Consider the following 16,228-nt stretch of genomic DNA (forward strand, 5'->3'; position numbering starts at 1 on the left):
TTTATTTAATGTATGCTGTCACTTTAAACTCCTTTTAACGACGTTTTAGCTGTTTAAGGAAATTATAAAACACTAAAATCTATTAGCAAAAAGGGACATAGTATTTCTATGTGAGGCCACTGGTATAATCAGTCTGGGAAGTGTCTTCTCAGGCACAGCTTTTATTCAGGAATGGATTTACAAGGAAGAAAAGAGGTGAATTAAATCAGGGTGGCAGAAACAAATTAAGACTATTTTCCTTCTATAAACGTATTTTTAGTGTAAAGATGTGAAAGGAGGAGACACAGGAATGTACCTGAATTTGTAAATGGAGATATATTTAAATTCCCTGGCTCAAGGTAATAATATACTTTTATATATTCTTAAAGGACAAATCTCATGAAGCTCCTGGTTTTTCCTCAGGTGAATACTTTTTTGAAAGGCCTATATATCCTCTAAAGACTTACACTTCCAGCTGGACACTTTTTAAACTTTAAAATTCTGCTTGCAGGCATTCTGACTAAACATTTTGAACAAAACCAGTCTTGCTCATCATGATTAAAATTGGTCCCTCAGCCAAACTAAAAATAATGAATGCTGAACCTTCAAATGCAATGTGTAACTGATTCTTTCCATTCAAGAACAATGAATTGACAATAATAATCCATGTGGTCCATCACATTACAGTTACCTAGTGTGTTTAACGATTTTCAATGTCATGACATTTAGAATAAAGATAAACTGAATGTACAAAATCATGGAAAACCAGAGGAAAAATGATATAAATTAGTGACAGGAAAGAACAATAGAAACTGTGACACTAGAATTACAGAACATTTTTCTCCTAAGAAATGAAGTTTTATTTATTTCAAGTAGCAGTGTTACCAAGCAAATAATATTTGTAATAAACACATATGAATGAACAGAAGCTGTTAAAGTGGTTTTAAGACTGCTTGAATAATTTTTTTTTTGAGTGTGTGTGTCTTTTTGCCATTTCTTGGGCTGCTCCCGAGGCATATGGAGGTTCCCAGGTTAGGGGTCTAATCGGAGCTGTAGCTGCCAGCCTACGCCAGAGCCACAGCAACGCAGGATCCGAGCCTCGTCTGCGACAGCTCACAGCTCACAGCAACACTGGATTGTTAACCCACTGAGCAAGGGCAGGGATCGAACCCGCAACCTCATGGTTCCTAGTCGGATTCGTTAACCACTGCGCCACGACAGGAACTCCTGCTTGAATAATTTTAAAACATGATTTCTATTCTTCAAATTCAGTGACCAATATTTATTTGCTTAATTAGTCATTTTTTTTTCATATTCAGTACTGACTTGGCTAAATTTTTAGAATAAATCAGTATGTAGGATCCAAGTTAATGTGTTTTGACTAATATTACGATTAATAAAAGACTGCCCTGTCTCTTGCGAAAGGCTTTTTTCCTAGACCCTCTTCAAAGACTACTAAGAGTACATCTAAAATTCTGTTAAAGAACTGCTCAGGAGTTCCCATTGTGGCGCAGTGGAAACAAATCCGACTAGGAACCATGAGGTTGTGGGTTTGATCCCTGGCCTCACTTAGTGGGTTAAGGATCCAGCGTGCTGTGAGCTGGGGTGTAGGCTGCAGAAGTGGCTTGAATCTGGTGTTGCTGTGGCTCTGGAGTAGGCCGGCAGCTACAGCTCTGCTTAGACCCCTAGCCTGGGAACCTCCATATGCTGCCCGTGCCGCCCTTAAAAAAAAAAAAAAAAAAAAAAAAAAAAAAATTGCTCAGCATACACTTCAGTTAGAAAGATATTTAAATCACATTAGATAAAAGCCTGCGTGACCTAATGTAATATATCATATGCAATACATGGACAATTTTAGAAAACCAATTCAATGTATGTCAAAAGCATTAAAATCTATTTGAATAAAGTATAAAATGTATGTTTGTCTCACTGCAAAGAAAAAAAAGGAATAAAATAACCACTCAGACTTCATATCAATTAGACAACTTTTACTAAATGAGAAAACTACATTTAAAATGTGCTTTAAAACAAAATGGAATTAGAAAAAAAAGACATATGCATTTAAAAGAACTTTGCACTGTGCTGAAAATGAAATCTCTTGCAGCAATACAATATGCCAATTCTTAAAATGTAAGTTAACAGAATTCTCAATTTAACATTTTCAAAGACAATATTAAGGTCAAGAATTTCACATCTATGGTAGCACTTATAGAAGGGTATTATAAATATGATGTCTGTCCCTGTGAAGCATACAAATTTGACAATGCTCAATAAAAGCTTTTAGAATCACATCCAAAAGTGTTGCATCCAAAGAATCACAAATCTGTGTCCTTTAAGTTCTCCTTCTAAAATCTTTATGCTGATTTTTCTATTCCTGTCATTTGTTAATACTAACCCTTAAAACAAAAGAGAACAAGAAATGCTGCAATAAACCCTTGATCATGTACAGAAATTATTGCTACTATAGTTCACTACAAAGCATGTCTATACAATATCATATGAACTTTGATCATGAAAAATCAGAATAAAAATCTTTAGTGACATAAGCCTTACAATCGTATACAACATTCACATGGCAATATTAGACAGTTAAAAGCACCCAATACCCAGAGTTGACAAACGTCCCACTGACCAGCATTCATTTAAATACATCCTTCGTACAGAGGGAGGAAAAAAGAGATAGTGTCAGCTTTCCAAGGCTCGTCAAAAAAGGATTCTCATGTTTTGTGGATCTAAAAACAAAAAACAACAACACACACGCACACAAACAAACAAAAAACCCCCCCAAACAAAACAAAACAAACAAACAAAAAAAACCGAAACCGATGCAGGTGAGGGTGTTACCAGAAAGTTAAGCATGCCAAAAAGGTGTTCCGTGCGAATTAAAACCTAAAGCCAAGGTACCACATAATCACATTACCAACTAGTTGGGTATACTAAATGAGCCTTATCTTAAAGTTAAATGAAATGCTACTGCACAATAGAGCATCAATAAGTTAAAATTAGAGTGCACAAATCCAAATCAGTGGCAATTTCTGTATAAAGCAAAATATTCATTATCAGCTGTAACATTTGCCCAAACTGATTAAATCACTCGGTCGAACAGTTTGCATATTTTTAAAAAATATCTCTAAAATTCCTTTTTACTGTTATGAGGCATTAAGTTTTCTCAGTAAGATCAAACAGGTACATAAGTAAATAAGCAAGGGAAAATAATAGCCAATCAACGTCTTTAAAATTCTTCCCACATTTCACTCTAAGGATGTTTGGGAAAAAAATTTAAAGAATCTGCCATTATTCTAGCAAAAACAAACAAAACAAAACAAGCCCAAAATAATTAAACAACCAAGCAACACTAAAACCACATTACACAGATGGATCATCATGCTTTCATCTGGTTTAACTATCACATCTAGTTTAACTGGGATGCTTTTCAACTTTAAAAACTGATACGTGAAGATGTAACTTTAATGGGTAAGTCTGAATTTAGATTTAACTTTGTTGAATATTTTAACAGAGTATACTTATTACAATACAGTGTAGCACATCTTTCTATTAGAAAAAAATTTAAGATCCTTTACCCGTCTCCTTAAGTTAAAGGTGTGACATCATAAAGGGTGTCAAATGGCTGGATGGTTTTACAGTGCACACTTATATATCATGAAGTATGTCCTTAACAAATCTGATGGTTTCTTTACAGAGTTCCTTTCTTCACCTTTTCTTCGGAGGATTAGCTGTTCGAGGTGGAGTGACAGGACGTCCTGAATTCAGTCCACCATATTGGTACTTAGCTTTCTTTTCAGATGGTTTCAATATCTTAAAGTAAATAATTTATTAACAATGTTACTTTTTCAAGTACACAAGTTTAATACGGAAATTACTGTTACAATAGTGGGATTTTCAATAAATGACATTGATTATAAAACTGTAGAAAAAAACCAGCAAGTTCCACAAACATTTCTCATATGTAAAGAGTACAAGTGTCTAATTATTGCTATTGTCATTCCATTGATAATTTGGTAACAATAGCTCAAGCACACAAATCTTATCAACTACCCAATTCTTAGATTAAGTAAAAATTTTTTCAAATTAATGTCATTGCTGATGAGAGAACACTAGTTTAAGAGGCACAAGACCTAGGATTTTCAACATCCTACTATTTAGAGGACTCTTCAGATCTTAATTTACTATGTATACAAAGATCTTTTATATAAAGAAAGCTATATATATTACACATCATAAAGTTCACCCATTCAAAATGTAGTAAGTCAATGATTTTTTATTTACAGCTATAAAACAACATTAGAATATTTTTTTGTATCCCAGAAAGAAATCTGGTTCCCTTAAGCAATCGCTCACTCCCCACTTCTACTTTCCACTCCCTTAACCTCTTTCAACTCCGAGTAATCACTACCCTACTTTCTCTATTGATCTGTCTTTTCTGGCTAATTTTATTTTTATTTTGGGGATATTTCATTTTATTATTTTTTTGCCTTTTTTCTTTTTAGGGCCACACCCACGGCATACGGAGGTTCCCAGGCTAGGAGTCAAATCAGAGCTGTAGCTGCCGGCCTATGCCACGGCCACAGCAATGCAGGATCCGAGCCATGCCTGCGACCTACACTACAGCTCACGGCAACGCCAGATCCTTAACCCACTGGGTGAGACCAGGGATCAAACCCACAACCTCATGGTCCCTAGTAGGATTTGTTTCCACTGCGCCACGATGGGAACTCCAATTTTGGGGATATTTTAAATAAATGAAAGCATACAGTAAGTGGTCTCTTGTGACTAGCTTCTTTCACTGAGATAATGATTTTGATGTTGCAGCATGTTTTAGTAACTTCATTACTTTTAATTGCCAAACAATATGCCATTTTATGGATATTCCACCTTTTGTTTATTTACTCTTTAGCTGCCGGACATTTGGGTTGTTTCCACCTTTGGTTATTATAATAATGTTCCTATGACTATGCATATACATGTACTTGAGTACCTGTTTCCAATTCAGTGGGGTATATAGCTAGGAAATTGCTGGGTCATACAGAAACTCTACGTTTAACTTTTTGAGGAACCACCAAACTGTTTTTCCAAAGTGGCTGCACCATTTTCCATTCTTACCATCAATGTATAAGGTTCCAACTCTCCACATCCTCACCAGTACTTGTTACTATCTGACATTTTAAAATTATACTTATCCTGGTGGGTGTAAATAGACCTTTAACCTATATTTTAGATAGAGAATGTCAGTATTCACACAGAAAATGTGGAGAAAAGACTTATTAAGAATTTCTTGTAACTATTCAGAGCATCATAGTGCCTCAGTGGAAAAAAAAATATTAATACAACTCCACTATGGCAACTGTTAAAGGATAAGGCCTGGTACTGCCTTTAGATTGTAAATGAGAAATGAAACACTTAGCATTCGATTTTATTAAATGATAGAAACAGAAACCCCCTACATTTAAAAAGAGAAACACAGTGTGATACTAAGAACATAAAATAACCTCTGCAAAAACAAAGTTTTAAAGTTGTTTTAGCCATGGGCAAGAATAATTTTAAGTCATACACTAAAGCTAAAACTAGACTCTTTTGTTTCTATATTTACAAATGGATATTGTAAATATTCTACATTTTCGCTGGAATTCATAATATAGTTTTTTCAACTCAACATGTGTCCTATCCATTCATCTTGCAAAAGAAAACAAAACCTAAATTATTCAGTGAATTTACATTCTTATAGGAGGGAAGCTACTATCCAAGGAGTCATATAGGAATTCAACAATTTAAACACCTGCATCAAGAATATCTGACATGGCATTCCCGTTGTGGCTCAGCAGTTAACAAAGCCGACTAGCATCCATGAGGTTGTGGGTTCGATCTCTGGCCTCACTCAGTGGGTTAAGGATCCAGTGTTGCTGCGAGCTGTGGTGTAGATGGCAGACACAGCTCAGATCCCGAGTTGCTGTGGTTGTGGTGTAGGCCCGAAGCTACAGCTCTGATTTGACCCCTAGCCTGGGAACTTCCATATGCTGCAGGTGTGGTTCCAAAAAGACAAAAAAATTAAAAAAAGTAAATAAATAAAAGAACAACTGACATGGAATTACCATCATGGCTCAGTGGTAACAAACACGACTAGTTCTGTGAGGACACAGGTTCAATCCCCCTGGCCTTGCTCAGTGTGTTAGGGATCCGGCATTGCCATGAGCTTCGGTGTAGGTTGCAGACAAGCTTGGACCCCCCCATTGCTATGGGTGTGGTGTAGGCTGGCAGCTCCACCTCCAATTCCACCCCTAGCCTGGGAACTTCCATATGGTGCGGGTGCAGCCCTAAAAAGACAAAAAGAATGACTGACATGACTTAGGTTTCCTAAAACTCTAATTATGTGATATATACCACAAAAGCTGGAATGTTTTGTGAATGAAAACAGAAATCTCTAAGGAGTCTATGAGTGATAATCATTTCTGAATGAAACTGATTTTCTATGCTTGCTTAAGGAAAAGAACACAAATCTGAAAGAAAATTCTTCTGACAATAGTTCTAATTAGATTTCTAGCTGTTAAAAACTTACAGTTACCAAAGGGGAAAGTGGGTGGGAAGGGATAAATTAGGAGTTTGGGATTTGCAGATAAAAACTACTATATATAAAATAGTTAAATAATGGTTCTAATATTACATGATATATAATACTTGTATCATACCTGAAATGAACACATCAAAGTTTCATCCACACTCATCATTCCACCAGCATTATCAAACTCGCCACAGTAATTTGGGGCTGAAAATAGGGTTACCAATTGTCGTTTAGCAAAGAATTCATATCCATCTTCCACCACCTGACAAAAAAAAAAAAACAAAACACACTTATATTTATGAGTTTTTCAAAATTCTCAACTATCAGTACTAATTAAGAGTAATGTGAAAAAGATCTAAAAAGAACCTCCCCCAAAACCCTGTTTTGTTTTAGAAGCTTGATTTCTTAAACTTGCCTTAAAATACAAAAATTGGTTTGCCTTTTCTATAATGGCAAGAATTTAGCTTAAATGAATAAATTTATGATTACTAAAAAGTGTAAAAATCATACCATTTTCAAGGTTCTCCATATGCTAATAGGAATAGTGTCTAAAGGGAACTGGGACATCAAGTATTTCTTAGATGAGGCATTATAATCCAACTATAGAATCCTTTATTCAATGAGCAATAACTGAACAATGAAAGATAGACTATGCCAAGAATGTTTTTGTTTTTTCCAAATTTCTATTAGTAGTATATACCCACACATTGAAAACTTTCCTAAGTTGAATTTTATTTACACAGATCATTCTACTAAAAATTTGCTGCCTATAGATGACTTTTACGATTTAATTTCAAGAGTCTGTTATCAATTCCTGAGTGATTACAATTTATGTTTGTCAGATTTACAAATTCGAGAGGTAGGCAATGATATGTAAACATTTTATACTTATTTTATAATCCCTACTTTTGTATCAGGTACATGTTCCTGATGTAATTACCTCATGATGAAATTTAGATATTAACCTTTTGTTAAGACCCTGGCCACCTTATCTGCTCCAGCTCAGCATACTGCATGGCACTCAGTATATCCTTTTTTGTTCTTAGTTTGCTTGTTCATTTGTTTATTCATTCACATATACTAAAAGAACAGGGTTTTTAAAAAGTAAATATTTGTAGTTTGCATTATTTCCCATCATAAGTCTCTTAATTTTAGGGATAATTTGTTTGAAAACAAGCAGAACAGAAAAAGACCATGCAAATTAAGGGTAGTTCAATAACCTGACTTTTAAAAATCATCACCAATTTTTGAAAAGACAACTGAATGGAGATCTATAGCTGAAAAAGTGACTATCAGTATTTTTTTAAAGAAACTCAGCAACTCTGCCCTGTTATCTTATGGAAGACATCTTAATTGTCTAAATTATAAACACATTGTTCATTGATTAAAAGACAATTTTGCCAAAAGCAAAGGATATAGGGACATGACTTCATTTCAATTAAAGTATGAAATTCTAATAGGAAAAAAGCATAAAACATATGCAGAAAATAAGAAGTCTGTTATGGAGTTCCCATTGTGGCTCAGCAGCAACGAATCTGACTAGCATCCATGAGGATGCGAGTTTGATCCCTGGCCCCACTCAGTGGGTTAAGAATCCAGAGCTGCCATGAGCTGTGGTATAGGTTGCAGACGTGGCTTGAATGTGGTGTTGCTGTGGCTGTGGCCTATTCTAGCCCTAGCCTGGGAACTTTCCTATGCCATGACTGCAGCCCTAAAACCAAAAGCAAAAACAACAAAAGCCTGTCATCTTCGTTATCACATAGGAGCACATAAAGAGGCAGAAGTAATCAATCCAGGGTTACGGGGGAGCAAAGCCCCTTAAAAAGGGGAGTACTGTAGAACAGCATATATTTGTTGTTAATATATTTTGCTTTAACAAAGAAACTTTAAATATTATACTTACAAATGTAAAATACTTTAAAAAGTAACTTCAAAAGATTTGAAAAAAATACTTTTCAATGTATTTCATACCAGCTATGGTTTAGGACTGTGAGAGTTTGATATATTAAACTGTTCACCTCCTTGAAGAGTGTACAATCTAGTGATGAAGGAGGACATTGAAACCAAACCAAATCCTAAGTTGTACATATATCCTGTTTTTGTTCTCTGTCTGTATCCGAGGTATGCAGAACTTCCCACGCCAGGGATCAAACCGTCACCACAGTGACAATGCCGTATCCTTAAGCTGCTGAGCCACCAGGGAACTCCCGTACATGTATTTTTTAAAATGAAAATTCAAATAAACACAAAAGTAGATAAGGAGGAGTTCAATAAACTCTCAATTACTCATCACCCTGATTCAATAATTACGAAGACTTTGTTACATTTATTTCATTTACCCCTTTGCTTTGCTGATATATTTTTATTTTGCTTTTTAGGGCTGCACCTGCAGCATATGGAAGTTCTCAGACTAGGGGTTGACTCAGAGCTGCAGCTGCCAGCCTACACCATAGTCACAGCAATACCAGATCCAAGTTGCATCCACGACCTAGACCACAGCTCACAGCAACACTGGATATCCTTAACCAACTAGTGAGGCTAGGGATTGAACCTGAGTCCTCAGAGAAACTAGTTGGATTTGTTTCCGCTGATACAAATAGATGATTTGCTGATACAACAGAAACTCTGATATATTTTAAAACAAATCCTAGACACATCCTCTCACCCCTACATACTTGAGCATGCAACTCTGAAAAATATGGGACATCCTTTTTACATAGCAATATGCTATCATCACAGTTAAAATAACTAGCAATGACTCCCCAATATCTAATACTCAGTCTATAATTGAAAAATTTCCTAATTATCTCAAAATGTCTCTCTATAGTGTGGTTTGTTCTTACCAAAATCCACATAATTCATTTGATTGTTATCTATTATATCTAACTATCATATTAAAATGGGATCAAATAGTTCTAGAAAGCTTCAGACAAGCACTGAAAAATGTTAGTGTTGTAATCTACTACTGTTGAAACCTTTCCTCTTAGAGGGTGGAAAGGGTTAATAAAATCATTACATTGTTACTTGTGAGATCAAGGTATAATCTCTTCTACTGCTTTCCTTGTGTAATTAGCTTTCTTAGATCTCAAATTTCCTCAAAAATAAAAGGAGTAGACCTAGGTGAAGTTGAAAATATCAAAATACCCAAAAGTTTTTGTATTTCATACCTGATGAGCTCGACAAATTAAGTCTAAATCATGACGATTCAGAAATTTACTGACTACATCAGCTCCAAAAGTGAAGGAAACACCACGGTCATTTTCTCCCCAACCTTGCACATCCTTATCTGGGTCAGACCACAGCAAATCACAGAGCAAACCTTTAAAGAATCAAAGCACAGCAATGAAAAAACAATATTTGTAAAATAAAGCATATCTATATCCCATTTCTTCTGTAATAAACAGTAATAATCATTTGCCCCCTGGGATAGTATCCCGGCCTATCCAACTCAGCCAGTTTTTTGTTAAAGTAACCATGCAAATACAATGTTGCCTGGCTTTAAAGGCAGTACTCTCCAAAGCTTTCCAGATATAAGAAATATGTGTATGGCACACTTGGAGTTCCCGTCGTGGCACAGTGGTTAACGAATCCAACTAGGAACCATGAGGTTGTGGGTGTGATCCCTGCCCTTGCTTAGTGGGTTAACGATCTGGTGCTGCCGTGAGCTGTGGTGTAGGTTGCAGACACGGCTCAGATCCTGTGTTGCTGTGGCTCTGGCATAGGCTGGCAGCTACAGCTCCAATTAGACCCCTAGCCTGGGAACCTCCATATGCCACGGGAGTGGCCCAAGAAATGGCAAAAAGACAAAAAAAGACAAAAAAAAGAAAAAAAAAAAAAGAAAAGAAATATGTGTATGGCACACTCTAAGCATATGATGTTTGAAAAGGCTGTTCATCTTGTCTCTAGTTTTTCCCTATGGATAACCAAGTGACCCAGCAATATTTCCCTTAATAGTTCATCCTTTCCTTAGAGAGCTACTTATACTGTTTCTGGTGCCATAGTCTATTCCATTAATCTACTTTATCACTGAGCCAGTAACACACTAGACCTTTTAAATAAATCTTTATGTGTGGTGGGTTTATCCCCACTTAATATTTTTCTTCAGGATTGTCTTGGTTACTTTTAATCCTTTGTTCTTCCACATATAAACTTGCGAATCAGTTTGTCTAATTCTGTAAATCCAATTTAAATTTCACTGGAACTACATCTGATTTATAGATCATTTTGAGGGAAGAAAACATTTTCTACAAAGGCCTGGAGGATTTAAATAAAGTACAGAGGAACAAAATCAGAGTAGATCCCTGACTTTAGTAATGTTTTTGGATTAAAAAAAGGTCAGAGCTAAAAAAATATTTATCTAAAGATCTTTATCAAACTAATAGGAATGTAAATCTTAGAAGGGACTGAGACCATCTTGGGAATGTAAACTGAGAAGACCAGGAAAAGAACTCTGAGGAATCAAACACTTCATAAGCAAGCAGAGAAGGAATGGGCAAAAAATATTGAGAAGGAATAGTAAACACAAAAGGAAAGGATTAGAATATTAGGATCTCCTGAAAGGTTAATTATCTAGAAGTAGGAAATGCTTTAAGTTACAAGTGCAATGAAAAGGTGGATTAGGACAAAAACCAAAACCAAAACAAACAAACAAAAAAAAGTGCCACTTAATGAAAGCCGACCTTAATGAAAGCAATTTCTTGATGGTTGAGGGGAAGAGTGGGTAAAAGTCAAATTGTAGCAAGATTAAGATGGGGTGGATGTTGAGATGGTGATATTAAGTTGGTTTTCTAAGAACTATGGTACTAAGGGTAGAATGTTTTACAATGAGTCACTTTAAAGATTTTTCTGATAATTTATATACTTCAAAACATAGCTTATCAGGGAGAACTTCATTTTGGATCATAGTATATAGCTTGTCTTGATAGGGGAAGTATCTAAAATATCTTGTAGAGTTGGTACAATGTACACTTAACTTCTATTAGTTCCTAAGTTCCTGTCATAATGCTTTAAGAAAACCACCAGCATACAAAACCCACTGTGACAGTTTCAATTTATAAGCTCTTTGTAGTGTCAAAGAATCAGAAGGAGATTCTTGAAATACACACTTTTCTACAATGCTCATACTTTCCAGTCTGTTTCCACAGAAAAAGCAGTGAGAACGCCAAGATGTTATTCTATAATTTTAACATGAGAATAAAACTAGACTGCAATGGCTTTTGGAATTATTTGGAAAATATTGAGAGCCTGGATGCATAAAAACCCAAATAATGGTAGCAAAAACAATGTGGCATTCTTCAGCCTTAATGGAATCAAGATAAGCGGCTCAGAGTCAGAGTTCCTGCTGTGGCTCAAGAGGTAATGAACCCGACTAGCCATGAGGATGTGGGTTCAATCCCTGGCCTTGCTCAGTGGGTTAAGCATCCAGCATTGCTGTGAGCTGTGGTGTAGGTTGCAGATGTGGCTGGGATCTGGCGTTGCTGTGGGTGTGGTATAAGCCAGCAGCTGTAGCTCTGATTCAAACCCCCAGCCTGGTTAACTTTCATATGCCGCAATGCAGCCCTAAAAAGACAAACCGAACCAAACCAAACCTCAGAGTCAAGGTTCAATGTTTATAATCCAGTTCCTACTGATTAAGCATTATAATCATTAAGGTATTGTTTCAAAAAATGTTAATTTATAAATTAAATTTCTAAAGATTACAGAGAACATGGAAGGTCAAAATGACCGTTTTCAGCATCTCAGAAACTTCCCATTAAAATATGGTGAAAAGAGAAACCTAACATGCCACCCTTGAAACTAACTTATGTCTGAACTATACCATCAACAGCTCTCAAAACGTAACCTGAAATTTCTATCATTACCTTATTTTAAATAAATACCCTATTGTTTAAATACTGTTTTGTATTAGGTTCAAATATATTCTCTAATTATAATCAAATTCTGGTAAAATGCATGTTTTCTTTTTATGATCAATACGAAAACGTGTTACCTAAGTAAGTTATGAGACAATTTATTTCAATCTGCAGTGTCAGTGGCTTACTGATAACAGAGGATCTACCCAAGTGTTTATAATGGTTTATGTTGGGTCATGAGTAGCATTTTGAGTGCTATCATTCTTTTAGTATACTTTCAAGAACACTGAGCAAAACAGTCCAATCACACTTGAAAACAAGCAACCAAATGCATGTTATTAACAATCCAATATAGAGGTTTAGCCATGATTTACTCAAGCACTGGTCCATGAATATTTTTATTGCTTACCTTTCTACAGAGTCTTTAGATCTTAAGAGTGGGAAATGAATTTAATAACCATTCAGCCCAACCCTATTTGATGAATAATCGATTCTCCTTTATGAAATTAACAAAACAATCCTCATATCAGTAAGCTAAAAGACCTTTTTATCCCTTTCATTCCTAATATATAGTAAGATTTCTAAGCCCTATGGCCCTCTAGACAATCCTCATTTTAAATATATTAAAGTCTGTTGAGAACTGATGAATGGTCTCCCTGCAGTGTGGTCTCCCTACAAAAATAACAATGGGAAAATTAATCCAACAACGTTAAGTTTGTTTAAAAAAAAAATCTGGTAGAAACTGTGTTAATGCTTTTAACAGTATGATGTAATAAAAATACATTTGGTCTTTGTCCCCATTCCTAGCACAAAGCTTCTAAAACCTTGGAACCTCCTGACAGTTTTTTGTTATTCCTAAGGAGTCCCCTTTCCTTCACACTGCTTTGTTTTCTTTTCTTGTCTTTTTTGCTATTTCTTGGGCCGCTCCCGCGGCATATGGAGGTTCCCAGGCTAGGGGTCGAGCCAGAGCTGTAGCCACTAGCCTACGCCAGAGCCACAGCAACGCGTGATTGTGATCCGAGCCGAGTCTGCAACCTACACCACAGCTCACGGCAACGCCTGATCGTTAACCCACTGAGCAAGGGCAGGGACCGAACCCACAACCTCATGGTTCCTAGTTGGATTCGTTAACCACTGCGCCACGACGGGAACTCCCTTCACACTGTTTTTGCTAATGAGGTGATGTGAGGGAGGTGGGAGAACACAACAGAAAGCTTCACGATGGAGCCCAGTCAGCAGAAAGACTAAAACATGATTAGAGAGTTGGAACTTTCATCCCTCCCATTCAGTACTCATCACTCTGGGGAGGGGTGGGGGTGGAGGGCTAGAAATTAAGTTCTATAAAGATTCCAGACAAAACTACAATTCAAAAAGATACATGGACCCCTATGTTCACAGCAGCACTATTCACAGTAGGTATGACATGGAAACAACCTAAATGTCCATGGATAGATGAACGGATTAAGATGTGATACATATATACAATGGAATACTACTCAGCCATAAAAAAGAATGAAATAATGCCATTTATAGCAACACGGATGCAAATGGAGATCATCATACTCAACAAACTAAGTCAGAAAGAGAAAGACAAATCCCATATGATATCACTTATATGTGGAATTTAAAATAAGGCACAAATGAACCTATCTACAAACCAGAAACAGACTCACAGACATAAAGTACTGACTTGTGGTTGCCATGGGGGAGTAGGGAGGGAGTGGAATGGACTGGGAGTTCAGTGTTAGTAGATGCAAACTATTACATTTAGAATGAATAAGCAATGAAGTCCTACTGTACAGCACAGGGAACTAGTCTTTTGGTGTAGACCATGATGGAAGATAATTATGAGAAAAAGAAAAAAAAAATATATATACACACACAGACATACACACATAGGACTGGATCACTCCACTGGCAGAAATTGGCACAACACTTAAATCAACTATACTTTAATAAAAACAAACAAACAACAAAAGAACACTCCTAAACAATTGTATCTGGCAAGCTTCCAGGTTGGTAAACCCATGGATGTCAAAATGTGTGGGAACTGTTCACTTCCCAAATGGGGCTCTCCCCATACCAATGCCCTATGCATCTTCCATTTGGCTGTTCTTGAATTGTATCCTTTATAATAATTGGTAAATATAAGTAAAGCACCAAGGAGGTGGCTATAGGAACCTTTGACTGCAGTTGGTCAGGCAGAAGTACTGTTCTGGGAACTTAACTTGAGGCTGGCAACCGAAGTGGGGGCAAACTTGTGGAATGGAGCCCTTAGCCAGTTGGATCTTGGGTAACTCCAAGGGTTAGTATCAGAACTGAAATGAACTGCCACACCTACTTGCTGCTGCTGGAGAACTGGCTGTGGCACCGAAAAACTGGTTGTCAGAAAATGCCACACTTTTAAAAAGGTATTGATGTTTTAAACAAAAGTTGAACGAGGGAAACAGAACAACTTAACTGCATTCAATTCATAGGTTTTCATGGTATTTTATGATGTGAACATCATAATCAGTACATACACTGGTACTCACATATGAATAATTATTATTTTAAAAGCCAACAGAAAAGTTAGGCTAAGAGGCAACTGTGTCTAGAACTTATTTCTAAAGCTAATTAGGTTCATTTGTTAATCAATAAAGAGACTGGAACTTCTCTGCTTTTGTTTTACTTATCTGAATGTTACTCTCACACCTGACAGTCAATTTTCTTTTTTCCCACATAAAAATTTCACAATTTCCCAAACATTCACCACACATCTCCAAGAGACTTCTGTGTCTCAAAAGCCTTAAGAGTTCTAAATATCTGAAACATAGATGATGTGAAGAATAACAGAAAACTACTAGATAATTTAAATGGTAATTACATCCTTGGGTAAGATTATTTTAATTAAAGAACTCAAGAAATTTTGAACAAGTGTTTGAAGAACATAACCAATGCTGATATGAATGAAGGTACTTAGAAAGACTAGAAGGTAAGGGGACTCAATGGCAAGATCTCTTGCAAAAAGTAAGTTTAATAGAACTATTAAACATTTTAAACTTCTGTACCTTGGGGGGAATTAGTAGAAAGTGAACTATTTTATATTACTCCAAATAATCTGTAGTTAGCTTATTGACTATTAAAAAAAAAAACCTCTATTATTTACTTCACAGTACAATCCTACATCCATTAAATATAATTAAGTTTGAATATGCCAATATTTTACATTAAAAAATTCATTAAACTTCTCTATATACTCAACCTGTATCAGGGACATCAGTGGGTCTCATGATTCTCCGAATCTGCTCCATAGACTGCAGGTCTGGTGACAGTCCTATAATATATAAAAAGATGATTCATAGTACTGACATCTGAAAAATTTTTAGTCAAATAAAAAGCATTTAATCAAAGTAGATTCACTACGTAATATTAAAGATTCTTAAACTGTTCCTTTTAATATTATCTTTAAATTATTGGATTATTTTATTTTTTGTCTTTTTAGGGCTGCACCCACAGCACATGGAGATTCCCAGGCTAGGGGTCGAATCAGAGCTGTAGCCACAGGCCTATGCCAGAGCCACAGCAAGGTGGGATCTGAGCTGCGTCTGCAACCTACACCACAGCTCACGGCAACGCCGGATCCTTAACCCACTGAGCAAGGCCAGGGATCGAACTTGCAACCTCATGGTTCCTAGTCAGATTCATTAACCACTGAGCCACGACAGGAACTCCAAATTATTGGGTTATTAAATAGAATACCACTTTGCCATAACAGAACACTATGATTAGGTCTTTTCCACTTTTCCCTACCAGAGAAATAAAACTCTCTTTCATTTTAAAG

The 16,228-nt window shown here is 36.2% G+C and overlaps 1 protein-coding gene across 3 annotated transcripts in view; it reads right to left on the reverse strand.

Annotated features, from left to right (window-relative positions):
* Positions 1,947 to 16,228, reverse strand: part of PPP1CB (protein phosphatase 1 catalytic subunit beta) — a 37,216-nt gene continuing 22,934 nt past the window's right edge. For 2 of the 3 annotated variants that reach the window (XM_021085856.1, XM_021085857.1), the window contains exons 6-9: positions 15,650 to 15,721; positions 9,721 to 9,872; positions 6,681 to 6,815; positions 1,947 to 3,795 (exon numbers count right to left, since the gene is read on the reverse strand). In XM_021085856.1, the coding sequence (XP_020941515.1) occupies positions 3,691 to 3,795; positions 6,681 to 6,815; positions 9,721 to 9,872; positions 15,650 to 15,721 (464 nt within the window). In that variant the 3' untranslated portion in view covers positions 1,947 to 3,690. 3 annotated transcript variants of the gene reach the window in all.

This window comes from Sus scrofa, chromosome 3 (genome assembly GCF_000003025.6).
Source record: "Sus scrofa isolate TJ Tabasco breed Duroc chromosome 3, Sscrofa11.1, whole genome shotgun sequence".
Taxonomy (NCBI): domain Eukaryota; kingdom Metazoa; phylum Chordata; class Mammalia; order Artiodactyla; family Suidae; genus Sus; species Sus scrofa.